Genomic DNA, 24,941 nt, shown 5'->3' with positions numbered 1-24,941 from the left:
GGATTCAAACACCCACAGGGACAGAGGGGGACGCACACGTGCGGGAGGGCTGAGGGGGGCGGGTGTCGGACCCAGGAGAAGCTGCGAGCAAATGCCCTGTTGAACAGACACTCGGCCCCAGCCCATGGGACCTGGGATTGCCAGATACCCTGATGTTTTCCTTTTCCCGAAGAAGATGGAAATCTGGATTTCTATGCAAAATCCCGCTATTATGAAATGTTTGTAACACATGTGAAGACATTTAAAACTACTCCGTAGGCCAAAGAAAACACGTGCATGGCTAGATTCAAAGCGTAGAGCTCTGTTTAGAATTTCTGCTATTGGAGACACAGGGAAGCAGAGAGTGGAAAGATAAGCCTGGATGCCAGGCTAAAACATTTGGAGCTTTTTGCTTCAGAAAACACAGGACCATGGGGAAATGTCAGCCCAAACCCCTTCTGTTTATAATAGCCCCCAAAAGGAGAAATAGTGGGAAATCACTTTGTCGGCTATAATTTTTATCAATGTAAGTTTCCCCTATTTATCTCTTTAAATGGTTTTGCCTAAGAAATCAACTTTCCTTATCACTGTGATCATGAACTCTGCTGTGTTTACTTGCGAAGGCATGTCCCTAATCTTAGACAAGTCCCTACCCTTATTTTACATGTTTTAGTTTTACGGGTGGCTGTCTGTGTGCCTTAATAGTTTTGTCTGTAAATGGAAAGGGTTAAGTTAGATAATACTAAAGGTCCCTTCAAGTTCTCATATTCTAAGAGTCTCTGACTCTCTACAGAAGAAATTCAATTAACTCTTAATTGATGTGTACTAAAAATAGGATATATATTTTTAAATCTAGCATGATTACAGTTTTCAAAAGGCATTCTTAATTTCGTTTACTCTTTTTCAATGACCCCACTAAGCCCCTATTATCACCCCCATTATACAGAGAAGAAATCTGAGGCTCAGGCAGGTTAAGTGCCTTGCTCATGACTATACCAAGCATCAGTGATGGAGCTGGAGTTCTAACCCACGTTTCTTCTGTTCCACATTCTGCACCCAATGGGCCTCTGGCACTAAACAAGTCTGTAAACACTCTTATGGGCGATAGTCTTGGGTTCCTGAGGAGCATTTTATGTATCTTTGGAAGCAGCCTGAAATCCCTCTGAATCCAGGTTGACGGGGCGGCAGGGGTGAGGAGGGGTGTTTGGGAGAGACCAGTACCTGCCCTTACCTTATTCAGGAGGTAGTCTTCCAAGTCTCCTGCAGACGGGGATTTCATGGTTTCTCGGTCAATCCTTAGTAGAGCAGCAATGTTGTGGTTTGTCCCTCAGTGGAGAACAACAGTTGCAAATTGGTTTCCCAGGAATGTCAGTCTCAGTGCTAAATTTCCTTGGGAATGTGTACATGGACCAGAGACTTCCCTTCCCAATTCTTCCCTTCAGTTCTCATATCCAAATTGGGAGCATTCGCTTGTCATCTTTCGGGAAAGTTTTTTTTAGAAAGGAATTTAGAAAGGAGAGCTGATGAAATTGAAATTGAACTGGAGTCCAACCTAATTTGACTCGACCTAGACCTATGGACTGGTGCTTTGACCGAAGGGCAAGTTTCCAAGTTGTATTTCCCACTCAAATACTTAAAAAGTTTCCATTTAAGATAGAAATGCTCGGGAGTTGGCTTCTTCCCTGCCTTTTTATGCTCTTGTCCTGACACCAGATGCACCCTGGAGCCCAGTATCTTTTATCTCCTTGTTCTTATCCTGTTGACAGTAAATATTCCTTGCCCTTCAATCCAGAAATCCCACAGATTGATTTACCTTCTTTACAATAAACAAATAGGAAACTGACAAACAAGCGGCCGGGCACCATCATTATGCTTACAGACAAGTGATCAGGTCTCATCAACAAGATCAGGGCACATTATTTGCATGTGGAAAAGCACACACACACACACACACACGCGTGCTCGCACACAAACATAGAGGCATGCACACACACACACACACAGGCACACACCCAGGAATGGCAGGACAGGGATCTTTTTGCCTACCTGCTGACCTTTAAATATAATCTCCCTCTTCCCACTTGAAAACTGGCAGTAAAAAATAAAGTCAGTGTAAATAGGCCCCTTGAGAGTCGAGGAAACACTCTTGTCTAGTTTTGCCAGCAAAACCATGTTGGAAAACAGCTCAGGCAGTAAGTTCCCAGTCTGGCTGGCTGAGGCTAGTTTTATTACAGAAAAAAAAAAAAAAAAAATCACAATGGCCTGATCTCCCTGAAGCTGGTAAACATCAGAGACTGCTATCAGATGATCTGAAGAAATTAGAGCGCTTCTGGGAGCCCAGCTCACTTCTGAGCAAATGTCTTTCCAGACCCACCTGGGAGCGCTCAGCAACTGTTGGGCACCTGGGCTACTCCGCTGCCCGATGTCCGCAACCACCACATTTGCATACCTCCGCTCTCTGCCAGGTCTGGAAGCCACATCTGGGCCGCGCCAAGCTCCCTGCTCCACCCACCTCATAAATCCCCGCGGTCGTGCCAGCTTCTATAGATCCTTTCTGTGAAACACTGTAGCAAATTGAAATAGTCCATGTAAATATGGTAAACCTACCCCTCCTCAAAACTGCCTTGTTCTCCCATTTTCTTCTATTTGTAATTCAAAATTCCCTTTGCATATCAAGTGCTCCAGAATATTTCAGAACCTTCTTCTCTTGGCTTACCAGTGGCCAGTCAGTCCAAACTCAGTGTTTCACCAACAGAACCTGAGCCTCTCTCTCACTGAATTTCCTACGGTGCAGAGTTCTCTCTCCACCTCATTTTCGGTTTCACCAGAGTCCTCTTGTTTTTGGCCTTACTCTGCTTCACTGTAATCATTAACTCAGGATTCCAATTGCTCTGGTGGGGCCTCTCCTAGAGTTCTAAGTTTCCCCCAGAGGTATGTCATCAGATGCACAAACTTGCTTTGCCTCCCTCCGTCTGTGGCTGTGGCTGCCCTCCCTCTGTGGCTCCAGCACTGCCACTGTTCAAAATGTTGAAACTGTAATTCTTCTCTTGCTAGGGCTCAGTGATGCCTCCCAGATGCATCACTGGGGCCAGGGAGAAGGAAGCAGTCTGTGCTCAGGGTGGATTACTACATTCTAGTTTTACCTGGGTGCCGTTCCTGGCAAATAGGGGTTCTGGAAACACAACCAGTGCCTGACTCCCTAAGATACTTCCTCGTGGGCAAAGGCTCCAATATATAGGGCAGTCCCACAGTGCAGGACCTCGGACAGGTTGGCCAAGAGGACCTTTCTTTGTAGATATAAATCTCTGGCTACGTGACTTTTGGATTAGCAAATATTTATTGAGCAACAGTCTGCCTAAGGCACTTTGTTGGGCCACAGAAACGGATTCAAAGTTAACTCAGATTCTCCTCCTTTTTCGGGAAATAAATATCCTCATTTCTCATGACTCATACCAAATGCAAGCATGAACATGTAAACCAGCTTTGGCCCAATTTCTATTGTGAGGACCAAGAAATTATTTTTCAAGTCAGTTTCACAAGGTATTCAAAACCCTAAACCATCCATATGAAAGCCCTAGGAAGATAACGTCATCCTTGATTCACCAGCAGAGGCGTTTGCTATTGATTTACTTACCTAATGGCTGGGATTTTCATTCCAAGGAGGAGAGCTGGCTTGATCCAAATCAATCTTATATATACAAATTTGTTAAAGTTCATCAAGGTCACAAACTCTGACTTATTCTTTCAAAAATTCCATTAATTCCAGGGTGACTCAAATCTGTTCAAAGGACCACACGGAGACAATTGTCCATGCTGTGAGGATGCCCTCAGCAGTGAAGAAGACAGTGAGTGACCCTGTCTGTTTTGTATCCCCACTGTGGTCAAGTACCTAATACATAAACCCTGTCTGTACTCTATCCCCATAGCTGTCTAGTACCTAACACATAACTGTCCCTCAATAGTGTTGAATATTTGATTGCATTAAACATGAAAGTGACAGTCTCATATATAAGATATTTGGTGATGTGTAAGATCACTTTGTAAGTTATAAGATTAATTTCATACATGCACCTGTGATCCTTTAAGTTACTATCATCTATCATAGAAAGGCCTGATATAAAAGAATTTAGCATAGTACGTGCCACATGGTAGGATCTCAATAAACATTTGTTTTCATACTCCATTTTCTTTGCTGGGGAGGGGACCCTTTCTTTTAATGGATGCGAGTCATTGTCCTGGTCCTATCTTATGGTAAGATCTTTCATTGGGTTGGTCTTCAAAGTTCCATCAAAATGCTAGTCTCCTTTTCTGTCATATCAGAAATGGCAACTGAGATAGTCTGAACTTGATCTTTGTCTAGTTTCAGAGGTAGAAGATCCCGAAGTGAAATGCCTACATGGATCAGGCAGAGAATGAAATAAATCAGGATGGTGTAGAACAATGGAAAGGGGTGGAGCCTATGATGGACTCAAGACTATATTCCCTATCTAGGGAGGATATTCGTGTGTGTGTGTGTGTGTGTGTGTGTGTGTGTGTTTAAACAACACTGTACTATCAAACCTGGACAATATAAAACCCACCCCTGCACACTATACTCCTGCAATACTAAAATCATTGCAGTCCCCTAAAAAATCCTTGACATCTTCTCTGGCCCTTACGTAGGCAATGCTCTCTGCTTGGGTACTCTTCCCTACCTCCTTCCCCCTTCACTAGACCAACTCATATGCAGACCTTCTCTAATTCTCAAGGCTGAATAGTGGACTCTATGCAGGGCTCCTAGACCAATTGCTGGTTTACTTTATCACTTGTTGCACTGTATGCTCCTTGAAGGCAAAGTACTTGGCATAGAGTAGGTACTCAAAAAATATCTGCAGGATGAATGAATGCATGCATGAGTAAATAAACGAATACATGATGGTGGCCCCTTTTCTCATTCTTTGGCCTAATCCCATCCTATCTATAGGCACAAGATAAAGTGTGAAAATAAAAGGTAAGTAATAAAGGTTCATTGGTTCACTTGGGAACACAATTAACAAAAGTAGAAAGGGAGTCAGATAATGACCCATTTATTTATTTAGTATATTTATTTTGAGAGAGAGAAAGAGAGAGAGAGAGAGAGCAGGGAAGGGGCAGAGAGAGAGGGAGAGAGAGAATCTCAAGCAGGTTCCACACCATCAGCACAGAGCCCGACATGGGGATCAAACCCATAAACTGTGAGATCATGGCCTGAGCCGAAACCAAGAGTCAGCCATTTAACCAACTGAGCCACCCAGGTGCCCCAGATAATGACCTTTTAAAAAGCTGACTTCAGGGGCGCCTGGGTGGCTCAGTCGGTTAAGCACTCAACTTCGGCTCAGGTCATGATCTCAGGGTCTGTGAGTTCAAGCCCCGCATGGAGGTCTGTGCTGACAGCTCAGAGCCTGGAGCCTGCTTTGGATTCTGTGTCTCCCTCTCTCTCTGTCCCTCCCCCGCTTGCACTCTGTCTCTCTCTGTCTCTCAAAAATAAACATTAAAAAAAATTTTTTTTTAATAAATAAATAAATAAATAAATAAAAAGCTGACTTCAACTCAGCAAGAGCAGAGCAACAGGGTAAGATAGGTTTGCACCTGAAAGGAGCCATTATTCTTAGCCTATAACTGTCAGGACTGCTGTAAAACAGCCGGATAATTAGAAGATGCATGTGGGTCTTGGAATCCAAACACCCATGTGTCTTTGTAAAAGTAATGGCTCCATCTGGCCATGTCAATAAAGAGTGCATTCTTTCTTAGCTGCAATTATTATCCTAATACATCCAGAAAAAGGAAAAGTCTTCCAACATCAGCCTGAAGGGAGAAAACATATGTTTGCTTTACACCAATGACTCTACCACTTGTATCGCCTGGGATCAAAAGAAATAATGAGGGGCGTCTGGGTGGCTCAGTCGGTTAAGCATCCGACTCTTGATCTCAGCTCAGGTCATGATCTCGCAGGTTAGTGGGTCTGAGCCCCACATTGGGCTCTGTGCTGACAGTGCGGAGCCTGCTTAGGATTTTGTCTCTCCCCCCCCCCCCCTCTCTGCCCCTCCCCCACTCGTTCTTCCTCTTTCTCTCTGTCACCCAAAACAACTAAGTAATCTTTAAAAAAAAAAAAAAAAAAGGAAACAATGAGAAATAATTAGTGTTGTCAACACCAGCTTTCCATGCAGCAAAGATAACCTATTTTAGTTGCACAATAGTTTGTATTAAATGATCCCAGTTTGGGCTAGGGGAAAGGAAAGAAGACTATCTCGAGCTGTTACTATCTGTCTGTGTCCATGCATCTATATATCTGTGCACTGGAATGTCATTCTGGATTTTCCTCATTCAAAGCACCCATGCTGAAGGTAACCCAGAAACTTATTTTTAACAGAGACCAGTTGTTGATGTAATAAAACTTCCGCTGTGGCTTAGATGACAATTTATTTTCAAATTCAATAGTAAAAAATGTTTCCACTTTCCTATCTCCCTACCTGGTAAGCAGAGTTGTATTTTCACTTAAAACTTTTCCTTAAGTCAGGGTACAACCCCCTTCGCTCTGCTCTGGGTCATGTGAGGCTGGCATGCTTTTCAGTTGCCACACTGAGGAACATGCAGAGAGTGAGGGAAGTATTTAAGAAAGAAGACATTTGGTTTTACTAAGTGGTTACACCATGAAATTAACTGGTAAGTTTACCGATCTGTTCAGCTCAGTTTCTGTGATGTGTGACCTAGGAGGTGGCAGGAAATAGGTAATAGGAGGAACGGGATCGCTGCTAGTTCTTGGGCACACAGTGAACTGCTTTCCCCCATCCACCCTTTATTGTTCATGACACAGGACAATTATTTCTATTTTTTGTTTGTTGGTTGGTTTTTCAGTTAAAAGAGACCCAGAGAGAAGATATATAGACACAGAGATCAATGGAACAAAACAGAAACTCCAGAAATAGATTTATGTAAATACAGCCAGCCATTTGACCCTTGACAAAACATAAACACCATTCAGTCGAGGAAAGATAATTCTTTTCAACTAATGGGTATTGGAACAATAAGTCATCCATAAGGGAAGAAAGAAACCTTAATAAAAAGTTCACACCTTGCAAAAAGAAAGATTAACTCAAAATGGATCATACGTCTAAATGATAAAACAATAAAGGTTTTAGAAGAAACATACGATAAATTCTTGAGACATGGAGTTAGGCAAAGAGATCTTAGAAATGACACCAAATAGATGATCCATAAAAAAAAAAAAAAAAAAAAAAAAAAAGGATAAACTAGACTTCATCAAATTTAAAAACTTGTTCTTCCAAAGAGAATGAAGAGACAAGCTGTGGACAAGGAGAATATATCTGAAAACTACCTATCCCACAGTGGACTTACATCCAGAATATACAAAGAGTTCTCAAACTGAACAGTAAAAAAGCAAATAACACAATTAAAAAAATGGGTAAGGGACTAAAAGAGACACCAAGGAGCATATAAGGATGACAAGCGCATGAAAAGCTAGTCGACATCATCAACTATTAGAAGCATGCAAATTAAAAATACATAAGATACCATTACTTACATACCTATTTGAATGGCTAAAAAGAATACAATTCCAAGTGCTGACAAGTACACAGGCAACTGCAACACCATACATTTCTGATGGGAATGTGAAATGGCACAGCTACCCTGGAAAATGATCTGGTAATTTCTCACACGGTTAAATATCAATTTCACCCCCAACAATCCCACTGCTAGGTTTATAGCCCAGGGAAATGAAAACTTGGTTTATATAAAAACCTGTACGTGAACATTTACAGCAATTATATTTGATAGTCAAAAGCTGGATACCACCCCAAAGCTCTTCAACAGGTGAATGGCTAAATAAACTATGTGACCTCCACACCATAGACCACTATGCAACAATAAAAAGCAACAAACCATTGGTACACATAACACAGATGAATCTTAAAAACACAATGCTGAGTGAGAGAACCCGATACCAAAAGGTGACATACCATACGATCCTATTTTTTTGGCATTCTCAAAAATCCTCAAAGAAAGATCAAGCTATAATGGTGGAGAACAGATCAGTGGTTGACAGGGTGTTTGGGGTGAGGCGAGGATGCGACGACAAGCAGACGGCTGAGGGAACTTTTTGGGATGGGGGAACCGTTTTGTATCCCAATGTTTTCATGAATCCATATATGTGTTAAAATTCATAGAAATTTTCACCAAAAAAAGTGTTACCACAGATATTTTTTTTAAATTTATTTTGAGAGAGAGAGAGAGAGAGAGCACGCTCATGCCAATGAGCAGGGTAGGGGCAGAGAGAGAGGGAGAGAGAGAATCCCAAGCAGGCTCCACACCATCAGTGCAGAGCTGGATGTGGGGCTCAATCTCACAAACCGTGAGATCATGACCTGAGCCCAAACCAAAAGTCAGACACTCAAGTGACTGAGCCACCCAGGCTCCCCACCATAGATCATTTTAAAATAAAGAAACCCAATGATATTGATTGTAATGAAAATAAAATCAAGTTACCAGATTTCTCAGAATATATTCTGTGTTATTTTACTGAAAAAAATTAAATATTGTGAAAAGTAATTGAATACTGCCTTTAAAAAAAAAAAAAAAGACCTTTTTTTTTTTTTTTTAAGAGAGTTTTAGGTTCACAGAAAAATTGAGAGGAAGGAACAGAAATTTCCCATGTACCCCATACACAGCCTCCCCCCATTACCAACACCTGCCACCAGATTATTACATTTGCGCAGCTGATGAACCTCATTATCACTTAAAGTTCGTTATCACCCAAAGAGTGCTATCTCTTCAGTGTTGTTGAATTTGATTTTGCTGATTTTTTAATTTTTTAGTTGTTGACCTAGGGTTTTACAACTAATTCAAATCTACTTTCAAATAACACGGTACCGCTTTACGGGTGGTCTGAGTACCTTACGATAACAAAATAATCTTGACTTCTTCCTCCCATCCCATCTATCCCTGCTGTCATTGCTATCATTCATTTTACTCGTATACAAGAATACATAAGTAGTAATATACATCCAATATGCATAAGCATACACAATTGAATACACTATTATTTTGAACAAACCATTTTCTGTTAACTCAATTCATAAGAAAAATAAAAGTTTTAACCAATATTGTTAAAATGTCCATACTACCCAAAGCAATCTACACATTTCATGCAATCCTTATCAAAATACCAACAGCGTTTTTCACAGAACTAGAACAATTTTAAAAGTTGTACAGACCCACAAAAGACCCCAAATAGCCACAATAATCTTGAAAAAGAAAAGCAAAGCTGGAGACATCACAATTCCAGACTTAAGTTGTATTACAAAGCTGTAGTCATTAAAAAGGATGGTACTGGCACAAAAACAGATACATCGATCAGCAGAACAGAAAGAAAAACCCAGAAATGAGCCCACGATTATATGGCCACTTAATCTTCCGCAAAGCAGGAAAGAACATCTAATGGGAAAGACTGTCTCTTGAACAAATAGTGTTGGGAAAACTAGACAGCTACGTGCAAAAGAATGAAACAGGACCAATCTCTTTTACCATACATAGAAACAAACTCAAAATGGATTAAAGACCTAATTGTGAGACCTGAAACCATAAAAGCCCTTGAAGAGAGCACAGGCAGTAATTTCTCTGATGCTGGCCATAGCATTGGTCTCCAGAAGCAAGGGAAAGAAAAGTAAAAATAAACTATTGGGGGCACCTGGGTGGCTCGTCAGTTAAGCATTTGATTCTTGATTTTAGCTCAGGTCATGATCTCACAGGTTTGTGGGCTCTATCTGCACTGATGGCATGGAGCCTGCTTGGAATTCTCTCCCTCTCTCTCTCCCTCTCTCTGCCCCTCCCTTGCTTGTGTGTGCACACGTGCTCTCTCTCAAATAAACTTAAAAAAACTAAAAAAATAAACTACTGGGACTACATCAAAAAGCTTCTGCACAGCAAAGGAAATAATCAATAAAACTAAAAGGCAACCTATGGAATAGGAGAAGATATTTACAAATGACATATTTGATAAAGGGTTAGTATCGAAAATATAGAAAGAACTTATACAAGTCAACACCCAAAAACAAATAATTCAATTAAAAAATGGGCAGAAGACATAAATAGACATGTCTCCAAAGAAGACATCAGGGAAATACAAATCAAAACTACATGAGATATCACCTCACACCTGTCAGAATGGCTAAAATCAACAACAGAAGAAAAACGGGTGTTGGTGAGGATGTGGAGAAAGGGGAACCCTCTTGCACTCTTGCTAGGAATGCAAACTGGTGTAGCTACCATGGAAAACAGTAGGGAGGATCTTCAAAAACTTTTAAATAGAACCACTTTACGATTCAGCAATCACACCACTAGGTATTTACCTGAAGAATAGAAAAATACTAATTCAAAGGGATATGTGCACCCCAAAGTTTACAGCAGCATTATTTACAATAGCGAAGACCTAGAAGTAGCCCAAGTGTCCATCGATTGATGAATGGATAGAGAAGATATGGTAGCATACACAATGGAATATTATTCAACCATAAAAATGAATGAAATCTTGCAATTTGCAACGATGTGGATGGAGCTAGAGCATTATGCTAAGCAAAATAAGTCAGAGAAAGACAAATAGCATATGATTTCACTCATGTGGAATTTAAGAAACAAAACAAATGATCACACAGGAAAAAAAAGAGACAAACCAAGAAACAGACTACTAACTATACAGAACAAACTGATGGTTACCAGAGAAGGTGGGAGATGGGTAAAATCGGTGATGGGGATTAAGGAGTGCACTTATGGTGATGAACACTGGGTGGTGTATGTAAGTGTTCAATCGCAATACTGTACAGCTGAAATCGATATTACATTGTATGTTACCTAACCGGAATTTAAATAAAAACGTAAAAAAAAATTAGAAACAAAAAGAAAAGAAAGTGAAAAGTTTTTATTTTACCTTCTTCAATCCTCTTTTTTCTTAATGTAGATCCAAGTCTCTGACCTATATTCTTTTCCTTCTCTAAAGAACCTCTTTTACCATTTCTTGCCAGGCAAGTCTACTTGGCAATGTATCCTCTCAATTTCTGTTGGTCTGAGAATGTGTTTCTTCTTCACTTTTGAAGGATAATTTCATAGGGTACAGAACACGAGGTTGGTGGTTTCTATTCTCCCAATGCTTTTAATACTTCACCCCACCCTTTCTTTGTTTGCATTATTTCTTTTTTAAAAAAAATTTTAAATGTTCATTTATTTTTGAGAGACCGAGAGAGAGACAGAGAGAGAGACAGAGAGAATGATATCAGGGAGGGGCAGAGAGAGAGAGAGAGGGAGGCACAGAATCCGAAGCAGGCTCCAGGCCCTGAGCTGTCAGCGCAGAGCCTGACACGGGGCTCAAACTCACGGACTGTGAGATCATGACCTGAGCTGAAGTCGGACACTTAACTGAGTCACCCAGGCACCCCTGTTTGCATCATTTTTGAGAAGTCAGAGATAATTCTTACCTTTGTTCCTCTGTAGATTGGTGTTTTTTTCCCTTCTTGAGGGATTTTTTTCATTATCTTTGATTTTCCTGTTATTTAAATATGCTATGCCTAGATGCAGTTTTTGATTGGTTTGGTTTGCTTTGGTTGGCATTTGACACTGAACAGACTTGGTGTTCTCTGAGAATCCTGGATCTGTGTTGGGGCCCCTGCCATTTAATTGGGAGGATTCTCAGTATTGTTGTTTCAAATATCTCTTCCGCTTGTTCTGTTTCTTCTGGTGCTCTCATTGCGTATATGCTTACCTTTTGTGGTTGTCCTACGGTCGTTAGGTGTTTTGTTCTGTGCTTTACGATCTTTGTTCTCTTTGCTTTTCAGTTTCGGAGATTTCTGTTGAGATAGCGTGGCACTCACAGATTCTCTCCTCGGTGTGTTCAGCCTATCATAAGCACCTCAGAGTTAAGTCTTCATTTCCCTTTACGTGGTTTTTGTCTCTGGCATTTCTTTTTGGTTCTTTCTCAGAATTTCCACCTCTACATACATTGCTTATCTGTTCTCATATGCTGTCTCCTTTATCCACTAAAGCCCTTTACATATTAACCACAGTTGTTTGTAACTTCCTATCTAACATTTCCAACATCCCTTGTCATGTCTGATGCTAACTGTGATTTTTGTCTTTTCATATGCCTTGTACATTTTCCTTGACAGTTGGACATTCTGGGTAAAAGAAACTGCTGGAAATAGGCCTGAAGTAAGGTGGTGCTGGGACATGGGATGGGGGGCGGGTGTTAGGGGTGGGAGGGGGATGAGGAGCCTTACCTAGTCCCATGATTAGGGTTGCAGACTTTTAGTGAGTCTGTGCCCCTGGACTGTGAACTTTTAGTGTTCTTCCATTTTCTCTTCTCTCCTAAAGTGAGATAGGAGTTGGCTATTTTTCCTTCTTCCCCATGGAGGGTTAAAGCTGACTGGGGTTGAGAATTTCCCTTCTCTCAAGTCAGTTTTGGTAAGTCCCCTGCAGCTTTGGCTTTGGTTAACTAGTTTCTGCTAAAGGCAGGCCTTTTCAGAAAGAACAGCTTGCTTGGATATATTTAAAAATGGTTCCTTCTCCCTCCCCCGCAGGAAGTGCCAGGATATTTTTTTCTGGTAATTACTGTGAGGATCTGGTAGAGAGCCGAGAGGTAAATCTCACAAAATTGTGGAGGCCTCTCATGATGGGCCCCTGGAGTTTTTATCTCAGAATTCTCCGCCCTGAACCTCTAGCAATGTGCCCCACCACCCTGCCGCTGATTCCCAGGGGGGATTCTTTCTCCGTGTTTCTGCTCTGCTAAGCAGGGGCGCTCTGTATTCACCTCGCTCTTCAATTTGGAGGGCAGTGGTCTGCCTGTGGCATGTTCTCGCTTTCGAATCCGAGAAGAGTTGTTGATTTTTCAGTCTGTTCAGCGTTTTACTAGTTAGGATGGCGTGGCAACTCCCAAGCTCCTTACGTGTGGAATAAGAGACCAGACGTCCAATAGTGTCTGTTTAGAATGCTCATTGTTAGATCTCATATACTAATTATTAAAATGCCAGTAATGGTTTTAAACTTTAAAATCAGACAGCTAACAAGTCAGATTGAAATAATTAAGTCTAATATTATGAGTGGAAGATCAGGAGGGTCATTCGGGACATGTGTATGTCCTATTACTACCTTGGACAGTGGCCTTTCTGAATAATACATTTTAATAAAACATTTAATAATACATTTTAATAAAAATTCCAGGTGTACTGGAATTTTTTGAAGAGTGTGTAGGAGGAAGGAGAAGGGGGGAGAAAAACACAAAATGAAGTTGACAGTTGTTATTTTGGGATGGTGGAATAATTGTGGGCTTTTTTGGTGTGAATTTGTTTTTATATATTTTCTACAATGAGCATATGTTATTTATAATCAGAAAAAAAGGTGTAAATGCTACAAATGCTATGTAAAATAAAACACTCATTTTTTAAAATTTTATTTTTATTTTAGAGAGAGAGCGAGCAGGGGAGAGTGGCAGAAGGACAGAGAGAGAGAGAGAAAGAAAGAGAATCCCAAGCAGGCTCCACGCTGAGCACAGAGCCTGATGAGGGGCTCGATCTCACAAACCATGGGATCTTGACCAGAGCCAAAATCAAAAGTCAGCATCGCAACCTACTGAGCCATCCAGGTGCCCCTAAAACACTCATTTCTTGATGCTTTCTTTATATTTGCTTTCTAGTTTTGCCAATATTATTCTGCATAATTAGAAAACAGGTTCAGGATACCTGAGTGGCTCAGCCGGTTAAGCATTTGACTTCAGCTCAGGTCATGATCTCATGGTTCATGGGTTCAAGCCCAGTGTCGTGCTCTGTGCTGACAGCTCAGAGCCTGGAGCCTGCTTTGGATTCTGGGTCTCCCTCTCTCTGCCCCTCCCCAGCTCACTCTCTGTTTCTCTCTCAAAAAAATAAATTAAAACAAAAAAAAAAAATAGATTCAATTTTGTAAAAGTTTTAAAGTAGGGAAATATTGGCACAACTGTAAAGTACATATTTCTGTGCTGATTTTCTTTATTAAGATGTATCATGCTGAGGCAGGAAAGATATTAAAAAAAACGTAAAAATATATGTATGTCGGAGGCTTAAGAGAACATTCAGAAAACACTTTGTAGTACACCTCTATCTTTCAAGGTAGCTATGCAATTTCAAGGGCAAGCATCTGACAGAAATAGTTGCAAGTACATTGGAAAATTTTAAAAGGATCTTCAGGGGCACGTGGGTGGCTCAGTCTGACTTCAGCTCAGGTCATGATCTCATGGTTCGTGGGTTCAAGCCCCACATCAGGCTCTGTGCTGACAGCTCAGAGCCTGGAGCCTGTTTCAGATTCTGTGTCTCCCTCTCTCTCTCTGCCCCTACCCCACTTGCACTCTGCCTCTCTCTCTCTCTCTCTCAAAAATAAATGAACATTAAAAAAATTTTTTAAAGAATCTTCAGACCACACAGTCAAACTCATCGTGCTCTGCTGGGTACCAACAATGCAAAGATCCTACTGATTCCAAAGGCTCCTTCCTTAGGTAAAGTTTGAGAGTCAAAGCCAAAGTATAAAGAATGGCGTCATCAGCCCTGTCCTGATGGGGCATGTCCCAGCTGGCCCAGACAGAAATTGCTGCAGGGAATCATGGAGAGGAAGGCTGAGAGCACACTGAGGAGGTGAGAGCTATGAAAGGAAGGTGGGAGGGACTATCTTAAGCCAGGGATACCATCCCGATACAGGCATAGAGACATTGTCAGGGACCGTGGTCAGAGAAGTCAATCTGGAGGATGCCTGACTAGTCTAGAGACACTACATAAGGCACTGAATTCAAAGCTATTTTTATTTTTCTTTGTAGGCAGTGGAGAGCCTTTGAAGGATTTTGAACAATACATTGATATGATAGAGGTTGTTCTTTTGAGGCGTTTGGATGCCTCAGTCGGTTAAGCATCTGACTTCGGCTCAGATCATGACCTCAAGGTTCATGAGTTCGAGCCCCGCATCAGGCTCTGTGCTGACGGCTTGGAGCCTGGAGTCTGCTTTGGATCGTGTCTCCCTCTCTGTCTGCCTCTCCCCTGCTGGCTCTCTGTCTGTCTCTCTCTCAAAAAATAAATAATAACATTAAAAAGAATTTAAAAAAAGTGTTCTTTAAAGTGACTTACTTTGCAACTAGTTGTCTGTGGGATTATCCACCTCTACTAGCCGGTTAGCCTTGCAGGCAGAGATTGTGTGTCTGGTTTGCTGTTGTCATGGGACTCGGAACTGATACTAGACACTTCAACACCTTCTGTGCAAATCGGAGAAGGGTGGCCCCTTCCCTGGTCCTGCAAAGCTAATGTATGGTGAGCTGGCCACACCTGCATTAGCAACATCTTCCAGGCAGAAGCAGTCCACACAAGGCTTCACGGGTTGGTGAGAAGAGGTAGATTCCAGTCCCACTCGCCCCTCCCTCAGGTATCCTTGTGCAGTAGACCACCTAGTGTTAGCTGAAGACACTGAGAAGCTACACGCAGGGGACTAGTTCAGAAGTGATCCCACTGGGCAGTGAGCCAGGCTAATGGCAGTGGGGTTAGAAAGAAGAGGAGAGGTCTAAGCGGCACGTACACTCTCCAACACTTTGACTGGAAGGCTGCTCTGAGAGATCCTGGGTAGTATGTGTCATAAGCACGGGCCTTTCTTAAAAATTTACTCCATTCAGCTCCTCAGTGACGCCTCTACCAGCAAATTCTGTTTTCAAAGTCTTGTGTGAAGGTGAAGGCTTCTCCATAGATTGGCCCTAGTCTCCTCTAGTCTCATTTGGGGGTGTTCAAGCGTGAGAGCTTACTCAGGAAGCTTTGGTTTTTCTTGAGTTAATAGTACTTACACATACCTGTCCTCCTGCTGTCTTAGAAAGAAGTTGTGAAGAATGTTGAACAACTGGTTCGCAATAATATTCTGGTGGTGGAAGGGACAGGGTGGGGTGGGGAGAGAGGTTATTTCTCTTATGAGTTTCTGGTTATGAAGACCACTTCTATCAAAGTGAGGCCCACCTGAACCCCAGACCACTCAAAGTCTACTATCCCAGAATCACTTGTTTGCCTTGTGGCATTTCTGGTGGTTCCATCCTGCTCTCTTTCACTGGTGCTTCCTCTTTCACTGAACATCTCTTTGCCAGAGTTCCTTCTGGCATGGTCTTGTGTTTTGTTCTTCACTTACTTTACATGTCCACTCAGCAGTCCTACCCACTCCCATGATGCCCCAAATGTCCCACTGCCGTGACTCCCACTGATGATCTCCAGCTCATGCCTCTCTTCCAAACACCAGACCTTATAGCATCTTGATCATTTGACATTGCCTTCTAGATTTCTTGAAGATTTCTTAAAATCAACATAACCAAAACTGAACTGATTACTTTTCATGTTTCATCATAAAAGTAATATATTCTCATAGTAACAAGTGAGACCATTTGAAATATGAATATAAAAAGGAAAAAGGAATCTTTACATCACTACTACATTTGTACATGCATATCATTTATGTTCGTTTCTGGTGTTTCTTAAAAAAAAAAAAAAAAAAAAAAAAAAAAAAAGACTACATACACTCTCTCTGCATCTTGCCCCCTGACAGTGTAGTGTAGAAATTCCCATCCCCTTGCCCTACCACATTTACTAGTATAGACAGGATTCACTCTTTAAATAGCTGTATAGTAGTCCATGGTGTAAGTGTGCGAGGGTTTACTCTTCTTTTTTTTAACTTTTTAATGTTTATTTCTTTTTGAGAGAGAGGGAGAGAGACAGAGACAGAATGTGAGTGGGGAGGGACAGAGAGAGAGGGAGACACAGAATCTGAAGCAGGCCCCAAGCTCTGAGCTGTCAGCACAGGGCCCGACGTGGGGCTCGAACCCAGACTGTGAGATCATGAACTGAGCCGACGTCGGATGCTTTACCAACTGAGCCACCTGGGTGCCTCAGGTTTACTCTACTTCTGATGGGCATTTCCCTTGTTTCGAGGTTTCCCTGAAAACAATTCATCTGCAATTCATCTATATCTTTCAGTAGTCTAGAATGGCTTAAGTAATATAAGAAACATCTTTTCTTCAAAGCTTAGATACAACTCAGCTGCCAAAGCATTCTGGCCTGGTCTGGTCCTTTTAAAAGGGAAAAATCTCCATTTTGAACATCTCTACTGATATGTTTAATTTTTCTGCCTCTTCTAGGGTCAGTGTTGGCAGTTTACATTTGACTCAAAACGGGAAGGAAAGGAAAAATAAAATAAGATAAAAACAGAGACGGGGGGCAAACCATAAGAGACTCTTAAGTAGAACAAACAGGGTTGCTGGAGGGGAGGTGGGGGAGGATGGGCTAAATGGGTGATGGGCACTGAGGAGGGCGCTTGTTGGGATGAGCACTGGGTGACATATGTAAGTGATGAATCACTAAATTCTACTCCTGAAACCAGTATTACACTATATGTTACCTAACTTGAACCTAAATTTGAAAAAAAATCATCCATTCCATCCATTTTCTTTTTTTTTTTTTTTTTTTAAATTTTTTTTTTCAACGTTTATTTATTTTTGGAACAGAGAGAGACAGAGCATGAACGGGGGAGGGGCAGAGAGAGAGGGAGACACAGAATCAGAAACAGGCTCCAGGCTCTGAGCCATCAGCCCAGAGCCCGACGCGGGGCTCGAACTCACAGACGGCGAGATCGTGACCTGGCTGAAGTCGGACGCTTAACCGACTGCGCCACCCAGGCGCCCCATTCCATCCATTTTCAAGTTTACTGCCACAGACTTTTATATGATAGTGTTCCTTTATGATCATTTTCATCTCTTTCATACTAAATTCTTGACATTTCTCTCAAATCTGCTTTTTGTCCAGTTTTATGGAGACCAGGAAGAGGAACCACTACCGTCCCCAAATTGAAGTCATCTTTGACTCTTTCCTGTCCTTCACCTTCCACATTTAATCTTCCATTCAGCTCTGCCCACCTCCAAAATAGCTCTTGGGTCCATCAACCCAATCTGGACCACAAGTGCCATTGCTCCTCCGTATCACCATCACATCTTTCCTGCACTATTCCAGTATAAATCATCCCTCCACTTCCTCACTTGTACCTCAGCACCATTTCCACACTGGGGTGAGCAATCTTTTTTTTCTTTTCTTTTTTTTAAGGAGGGGAAAAACCCAATTTTTATTACATGTATAGGTATGGGAGCCCCAAAGAGAGGTGAGACTCCTGGGGTGAGCAATCTTAAAATTCCCATTGGATCATATCACTCTTCTGCTGAAACTCTTGCATGAAATTGCCTTTTTTTTTTTTTAGTTTATTTATTTATTTTGAGACAGAGTGCGAGTGGGGGAGAGGCAGAGAGAGAGAGAGAGAGAGAGAGAGAGAGAGAATCCCAAGCAGTCTCCAGAACCTGACCTAGGTCTTGATCCCACAAACTTTGAGATCATGACCTGAGCCCAAATCAAGAGTCAGATACTTAACCAAGTGAGCCACCCAGGCACCCCTGCAATTGCATTTTTAAGGTAAGTTCCAAAGTCCTTTCTTATGCGTAGGATCCTGTGTGACCAGATTCCTGCCTACTTCTCAACTCTCACTCCTCACTATTCTCCCCTATTCAGGTAAAATTTTAGTCCCAAAGACCTTTTCTTATTTCTCTAGAAGCACCAAGCTGGAAAGGATGACTTATTTAATAAATGCTGGTGTAAAAACTGGCTCTCCAATCCTGCAGAAAATAAAGGTTTCTTCACCCTACCTCACACCATATTTTTAAGGCAAAATAAATTCAAATGTCTTAAATCTTGAACCAAATTTTAAGAGAATATATGTATAACCTACGAATTGGGTTCCAACCAAGAAACCCAGAAGCTATATAAGAAAATACAGATATATTTGATGATACAAACATCAAAACTAATCATGTGAACAAAGGCACCACAAAAAAGCTAACAAGATAAATAATAGTTTGGGATAAAATATTCACAAGGTAAATGGAAAAAATAATGGTCACACTATATGTGTTAACAAAGAGCTCTTACAAATGATAAGAAAAAGACAAATATTCCAATAGAAAATATAGGCAAAGGAAAATAAAACGAGAATCTCTCTCTCTTCCTCTCAGTGTTCCCTTCTGAAACATTGTCAGCGTAAGTATGAATCATTACCTTTTTGGAAAATATTCTGACAATATCTATCAAATTTTTAAAAATATATCCCAGAGGAGCATCTGTGGCTCAGTTGGTTGATCGTCTGACTCTTAATTTTGTCTCAGGTTCTGATCCCAGTTGTGACAGTGAGCCCCGCTTTGGGCTCCGTGCTGAACATGGAGACTGCTTGGGATTTCTCTCCCTCTCTTCACCCTTCCCCTGCTCATACACACACATTCACTCTCTCTCTCTTTCAAAATAAATGAACATTTAAATATGTAATATATATATATATATCCCAGAAATCTCACCCTTAAGAATCCAACCCAAAGAAATAATCATAAGAATATCAGATACAAGTAATAATGATGATACCATCAATAATAATAGTTGACATTTATTAAATACATTTCATATGCCAGGTACTGTTATAACTATTTTACAAATAGTATGCCACTTTATCTACATGGCAACCCAATGAGGTAAGTGTTATCATTATTTCCCTTTTATAAGTGAACTAGAAAAGGATGTATATAATAGTGTTATTGATAATGGAGACACAGGGATTGCCTATCAATGGTGGAATGGTTGAATAGAATGTGACCATCCAGAGGCGCCTGGGTGGCTCAGTTAAGTGTCTGACTTCCGCCCAAGTCATGATCTTATGGTTGGTGAATTCAATCCCCATATCGGGCTCTGTGCTGACAGCTCAGCGTTTGGAGCCTGCTTCAGATTCTGTGTCTCCTTCTCTCTCTGACCCTCCTCCTCCCCAACTCATGCTCTGTCTCTCTCTCTAAAAAATAAAAAAACATAGGGGCGCCTGGGTGGGTCAGTTGGTTAAGCGTCCGACTTCAGCTCAGGTCATGATCTCATGGTTCTTGAGTTTGAACCCCGTGTCGGGCTCTGTGCTGACAGTCCAAAGCCTGGAGCCTGCTTCGGATTCTGTGTCTCCCTCTCTCTCTGCCCCTCCCCTGCTCATGCTCTGTCTCTCTCTGTCTCTCAAAAAATAAATAAACATTAAAAAAATTTTTTTAAATAAACATAAAAAAACTTTTTTTTAAATGTGACCATCCATATTATATGATAGTGTGCGACTATTTGAAAGAATGATTTGGATTAGTGGTTCTGAATCTTGGCTAAATACAGAATCATTTGGGGAGCATTTGAAAAACACAGATGTGTGGACCCAACTCCAAACCAGTAAATCAGCATCTGGGGGCAGTATGTGTGTGTGTGTGTGTGTGTGTGTGTGTGTGTGTGTGTATATATATATATATATATATATATATATATATATATATATATACGGAACATGGAAAATGTTTGGAAATATACAGGTGTGGTTGTTATTAGTTAAGAAATGGGGTACAAATGGCCCACGAGTCCAGGACAGAGAAAGAGGAGGCAGAGACAGGATGGGAAGAAAGTAAAAAAGAAAGACAGGCTTTAAACTGAAGTTTACCATACAAAACAGCATATATTCTTGTAATAGTTATCTCAAGGAAGTGAGATTTTAGGTAATTTTTAATACTTTAATGCATAAAATACATATCCTATAAGCATGCATCATTTTTATAATCAGAAAAAGCTTTCACAGCTTATGAAAGAAATTGAAGAAGATACAAAGAAATGGAAAAACATTCTGTGCTCATGGATTGGAAGAATAAATATTGTTAAAATGTCAATACTACCCAAAGCAATCTACACATTCAATGCAATCCCAATCAAAATTGCACCAGCATTCTTCTCAAAACTAGAACAAGCAATCCTAAAATTTGTATGGAACCACAAAAGACCCCGAATAGCCAATTTTGAAGTAGAAGTAATTTTGAAGAAGAAGACCAAAGTGGGAGGCATCACAATCCCAGACTTTGGCCTCTACTACAAAGCTGTAATCATCAAGACAGCATGGTATTGGCACAAAAACAGACACATATACCAATGGAATAGAATAGAGACTCCAGAAGTGGACCCACAAATATATGGCCAACTAATCTTTGACAAAGCAGAAAAGAATATTCAATGGAAAAAAAGCCTCTTTAACAAACGGTGCTGGGAAAACTGGACAGCAACATGCAGAAGAATGAAACTAGACCTCTTTCTTACACCATTCACAAAAATAAACGCAAAATGGATGAAGGACCTGAATGTGAGACAGGAAACCATCAAAACCCTAGAGGAGAAAGCAGGAAAAAACCTCTCTGACTTCAACCGCAGCAATTTCTTACTTGACACATCTCCAAAGGCAAGGGAATTAAAAGCAAAAATGAACTATTGGGACCTCATCAAGATAAAGAGCTTCTGCACTGCAAAGGAAACAATCAACAAAACTAAAAGGCAACCGATGGAATGGGAAAATATATTTGCAAATGACGTATTGGATAAAGGGCTAGTACCCAAAATCTATAAAGAATTTACCAAACTCCACATCTGAAAAACAAATAATCCAGTGAAGAAATGGGCAGAAGACATGAATAGACACTTTTCTAAAGAAGACATCCAGATGGCCAACAGGCACATGAAAAGATGCTCAACGTCACTCCTCATCAGGGAAATACAAATCAAAACCACACTCAGATACCACCTCACGCTGGTCAGAGTGGCTAAAATGAACAACTCAGGAGATTATAGATGCTGGCGAGGGTGTGGAGAAACAGGAACCCTCTTGCACTGTTGGTAGGAATGCAAGTTGGTGCAGCCACTCTGGAAAACAGTGTGGAGGTTCCTCAAAAAATTAAAAATAGATCTACCCTATGACCCAGCAATAGCACTGCTAGGAATTTACCCAAGGGATACAGGAGTGCTGATTCATAGGGGCACTTGTACCCCAATGTTTATAACAGCACTTTCAGCAATAGCCAAATTATGGAAAGAGCCTAAATGTCCACCAGCTGATGAATGGATAAAGATGTGGTTTATATATACAATGGAGTACTACTTGGCAATGAGGAAGAATGAAATCTGGCCATTTGCAGCAATGTGGCTGGAACTGGAGGGTATTATGCTAAGTGAAATGAAGTCAGCCAGAGAAGGACAGATACCATATGTTTTCACTTATATGTGGATCCTGAGAAACTTAACAGAGACCATGGGGGAGGGGAAGGGGGGAAAATGTTACAGAGAGGGAGGGAGGCAAACCATAAGAGATTTTTGAGTACTGAGAACAAACTGAGGGTTGATGGGGGATGGGGGAGAGGGGAAAGTGGGTGATGGGCATTGAGGAGGGCACCTGTTGGGATGACCACTGGGTGTTGTATGGAAACTGATTTGACAATAAATTATATAAAAAGAAAAAGCTTTCACATTATCTTTCCCCCTCCCCCCGCTATGTGTTGTTCTTAGTTCACATAATGGCCTCTGCTGAAACAGGGTTCCTTTGGTTATTTGCTGGCTAACTGTTACCCTTGGGCCTTCAGAATTCCTTTGAGATGGATTTGTTCTCTCACACTCAACGCTGTCCCATTGTCCTTTGCTTCTAAAACACTTAACTCAGTTTGAAATTATTTGTATGGCTATTAGTCTGTCTCCCCCTCTAGAGTAGAAGCCACAAGAGGTCAGGGGCCAGGTCTGTTTTGCTCTCCATCAATTTCCCAGCGCCATGCCCACTGTTGGGCACATAGGGGGTCTCCAAAAAAAAAATCTTAGTAACCACTTGGATCATTTCTCTGTATTTAATAACTTTCCATACATTCTTTCCTTGTGTTTTAATGAGATTTTGTGGTCTTTGATGTCTGGGACTGTGTCTTACACCTTTTTATTCTCTTGAAATCTCAACAGATCTGTCTGTGGGTGATTTGATATGTTACTAACCCTTGTTTCCCTCTGGAGCATCACCATCTTCTCTTATATCATGCCCACGGCTGCTGTCACTTTCTCCTGCTGCTCTGGGAGAAAGATAAATTGGAATGAATCCCAACCATCCCAGAGGCTTCCGTCCTTTTAAGTACACTTCAGCTCCTTTGATTATACTTTGATGGTCCTCAGCTGCCAAGTAAGTTACCGTTCCCTTTTTTTGTGAACTTCCCCTTCTCCAGCCCCCAGTGGTAGAGTTTCCCATCCCATCTTGGTATTAGCTGAATGATGTCCCTCGCAAATTCCTATGTTGAATTCCTAACCCACAGTACCTCAGCATGTGACTGTATTTGAAGACAGGACCTTTCAGGTGGTAGGTAATAAGACGAATATGAGACCTTTTGAGTGGGTCCCCAGTCCAATCTGACTGGCGTCCCTATAAGAAAAGGAAGACACAAGGATGCACCTACACAGAGGAAAGGCCATGTGAGGATACAGGAGAAGGCAGCCATCTGAAAGGAGTCTCAAAAGAAACCAACCCTACTGGCACCTCGATCTTGATCTTGGTCTTCTGGCCTCCAGAACCGTGAAAAAATTAATTTCATTGTTGAAGCCACCCAGTTGGTGGTATTTTGTCACGGCAGCTCTAGCAGACTAACACACTCACTTGGGTTTCCCACAGCTGGACAGAGACATCTTAGTGGCACCACCCTGTGTTGTCCTACCTCCTATCAGTCAACCAGTTGCCCTAGGAAGGGGGGAACAACCTTTCAGCTGATGTCTTCTGAAGGGTGAGTTTCTTGCTTCTCTGGGGTGGGTTTCCGATACTCTTTCTACCTCTCCCAGAAGTTGGGGACAGTGTTCCTCTTTACACAGGAGTTTCAATCTTAGGACCACAGGAAGCTCACTATTACCACTGTCCCAGCTTTATTATTTCTCTTCAGGAGGCCTATCAGGTAGTCTTCAAATGAGTCACCTGATGTTCAGTCTTGGTGACAGAGCTCTTGGTTTAGGCATCCAAATCAGGAATCTACTAAAGTTAAATCTTTCTTCTGAGCTTTCTCTCAGGGCTTTGGGAAACCAAGAAAGCCCACAAAGGCTACATTGGAGAGAACCCTTCCTTTGAGAAAGGAAAAACGTCTCAAAATACATGCTGGAGGCATCATCACCAAAAGGAACACTCAGACCCTACTTCTGTTCCACTACTCAGAAACCACAATATTTGTTATTGAAACATGATTAAGGAGACCAAATGCCAAGGAAAACGAGGCGTTTTACCACAGGTTTATGGCAGTTTATAATCTACAGTCAATGTTGAGAAAATAAAATTTGGCCTTTTGGGTCCCGCCAATAAAAATGATCAAGGTGAAACCATCTAGACAAAACAATAACAATAATAAAAATAGAAAAAAAAGTAATGAAGTCTGAAATCTAAATATCTATGAGTCTTTATTTTTAAACATTTCATAAAGAAAAAAAACTCTTGGAACAAAGTGTCAAATGACTGGTACCAATCGAAATAAGTCTTACATTTGGCTGTAGTTCCTAAACTTATCATATAAACACTAAAAGTCTTTCATTACCAAGTCTCTGCCTCATATCTAAGCCTCCTTGGGGTCATGGGTTAATGGAGTGAAGACAGAGACAGGTCTGATTTGCAGAACATAGTATATTTTTACTGTCTTCATTTCACACTCTAGCATCAGGAAAGGAACATAATATTTCAAACCCAATGCACTGGAAGGCTATGACAAAGTCCTATTAACAAAGGATACGTATGTTAAGTCCCCTCCTTCTGCACTGTAATACCTATCATGGCTACCTGCCAATTCATTCTTTCCCATTACCATGACAACCCCCATCATCATAAGCAGCCAGAACAACCCGGAAGTAAAGACTAAGTCTTTATCCCCAACTCATGTGACTTTATTTCAAATAATAATCTTGTTTTTCTGTAAGCTCTTGCCTTATTATGACATCAAGTAGCCAGTCACTAGCACTGGGGAGATCCAAGGGCTCTTGGGCTCTTGACAT

General features: G+C 41.2%; 1 protein-coding gene across 13 annotated transcripts in view; it reads right to left on the bottom strand.

The window, feature by feature from the left end:
- MAB21L3 (mab-21 like 3) overlaps positions 1-24,941 on the bottom strand; it is a 135,433-nt gene that overhangs the window by 86,559 nt on the left and 23,933 nt on the right. Inside the window, exons 1-3 of one of the 13 annotated variants that reach the window (XM_045478781.1) lie at positions 2,696-3,235; positions 2,026-2,543; positions 1,211-1,456 (exon numbers count right to left, since the gene is read on the bottom strand). The exons of 6 other annotated variants lie outside the window; for them this stretch is intronic. In XM_045478781.1, coding sequence (XP_045334737.1) covers positions 1,211-1,258 — 48 coding nt within the window. In that variant the 5' untranslated portion in view covers positions 1,259-1,456; positions 2,026-2,543; positions 2,696-3,235. Of the gene's footprint in view, positions 1-1,210; positions 1,457-2,025; positions 3,236-24,941 lie in introns of those variants that run through there. 6 more of the 13 variants (XM_045478776.1, XM_045478777.1, XM_045478779.1 and 3 more) reach the window with 6 other exon arrangements.

Source organism: Leopardus geoffroyi, chromosome C1 (assembly GCF_018350155.1).
Source record: "Leopardus geoffroyi isolate Oge1 chromosome C1, O.geoffroyi_Oge1_pat1.0, whole genome shotgun sequence".
Taxonomy (NCBI): domain Eukaryota; kingdom Metazoa; phylum Chordata; class Mammalia; order Carnivora; family Felidae; genus Leopardus; species Leopardus geoffroyi.
Note: the sequence above shows the minus strand (reverse complement) of the source record. Positions and strands in the feature narration are given on the sequence as shown.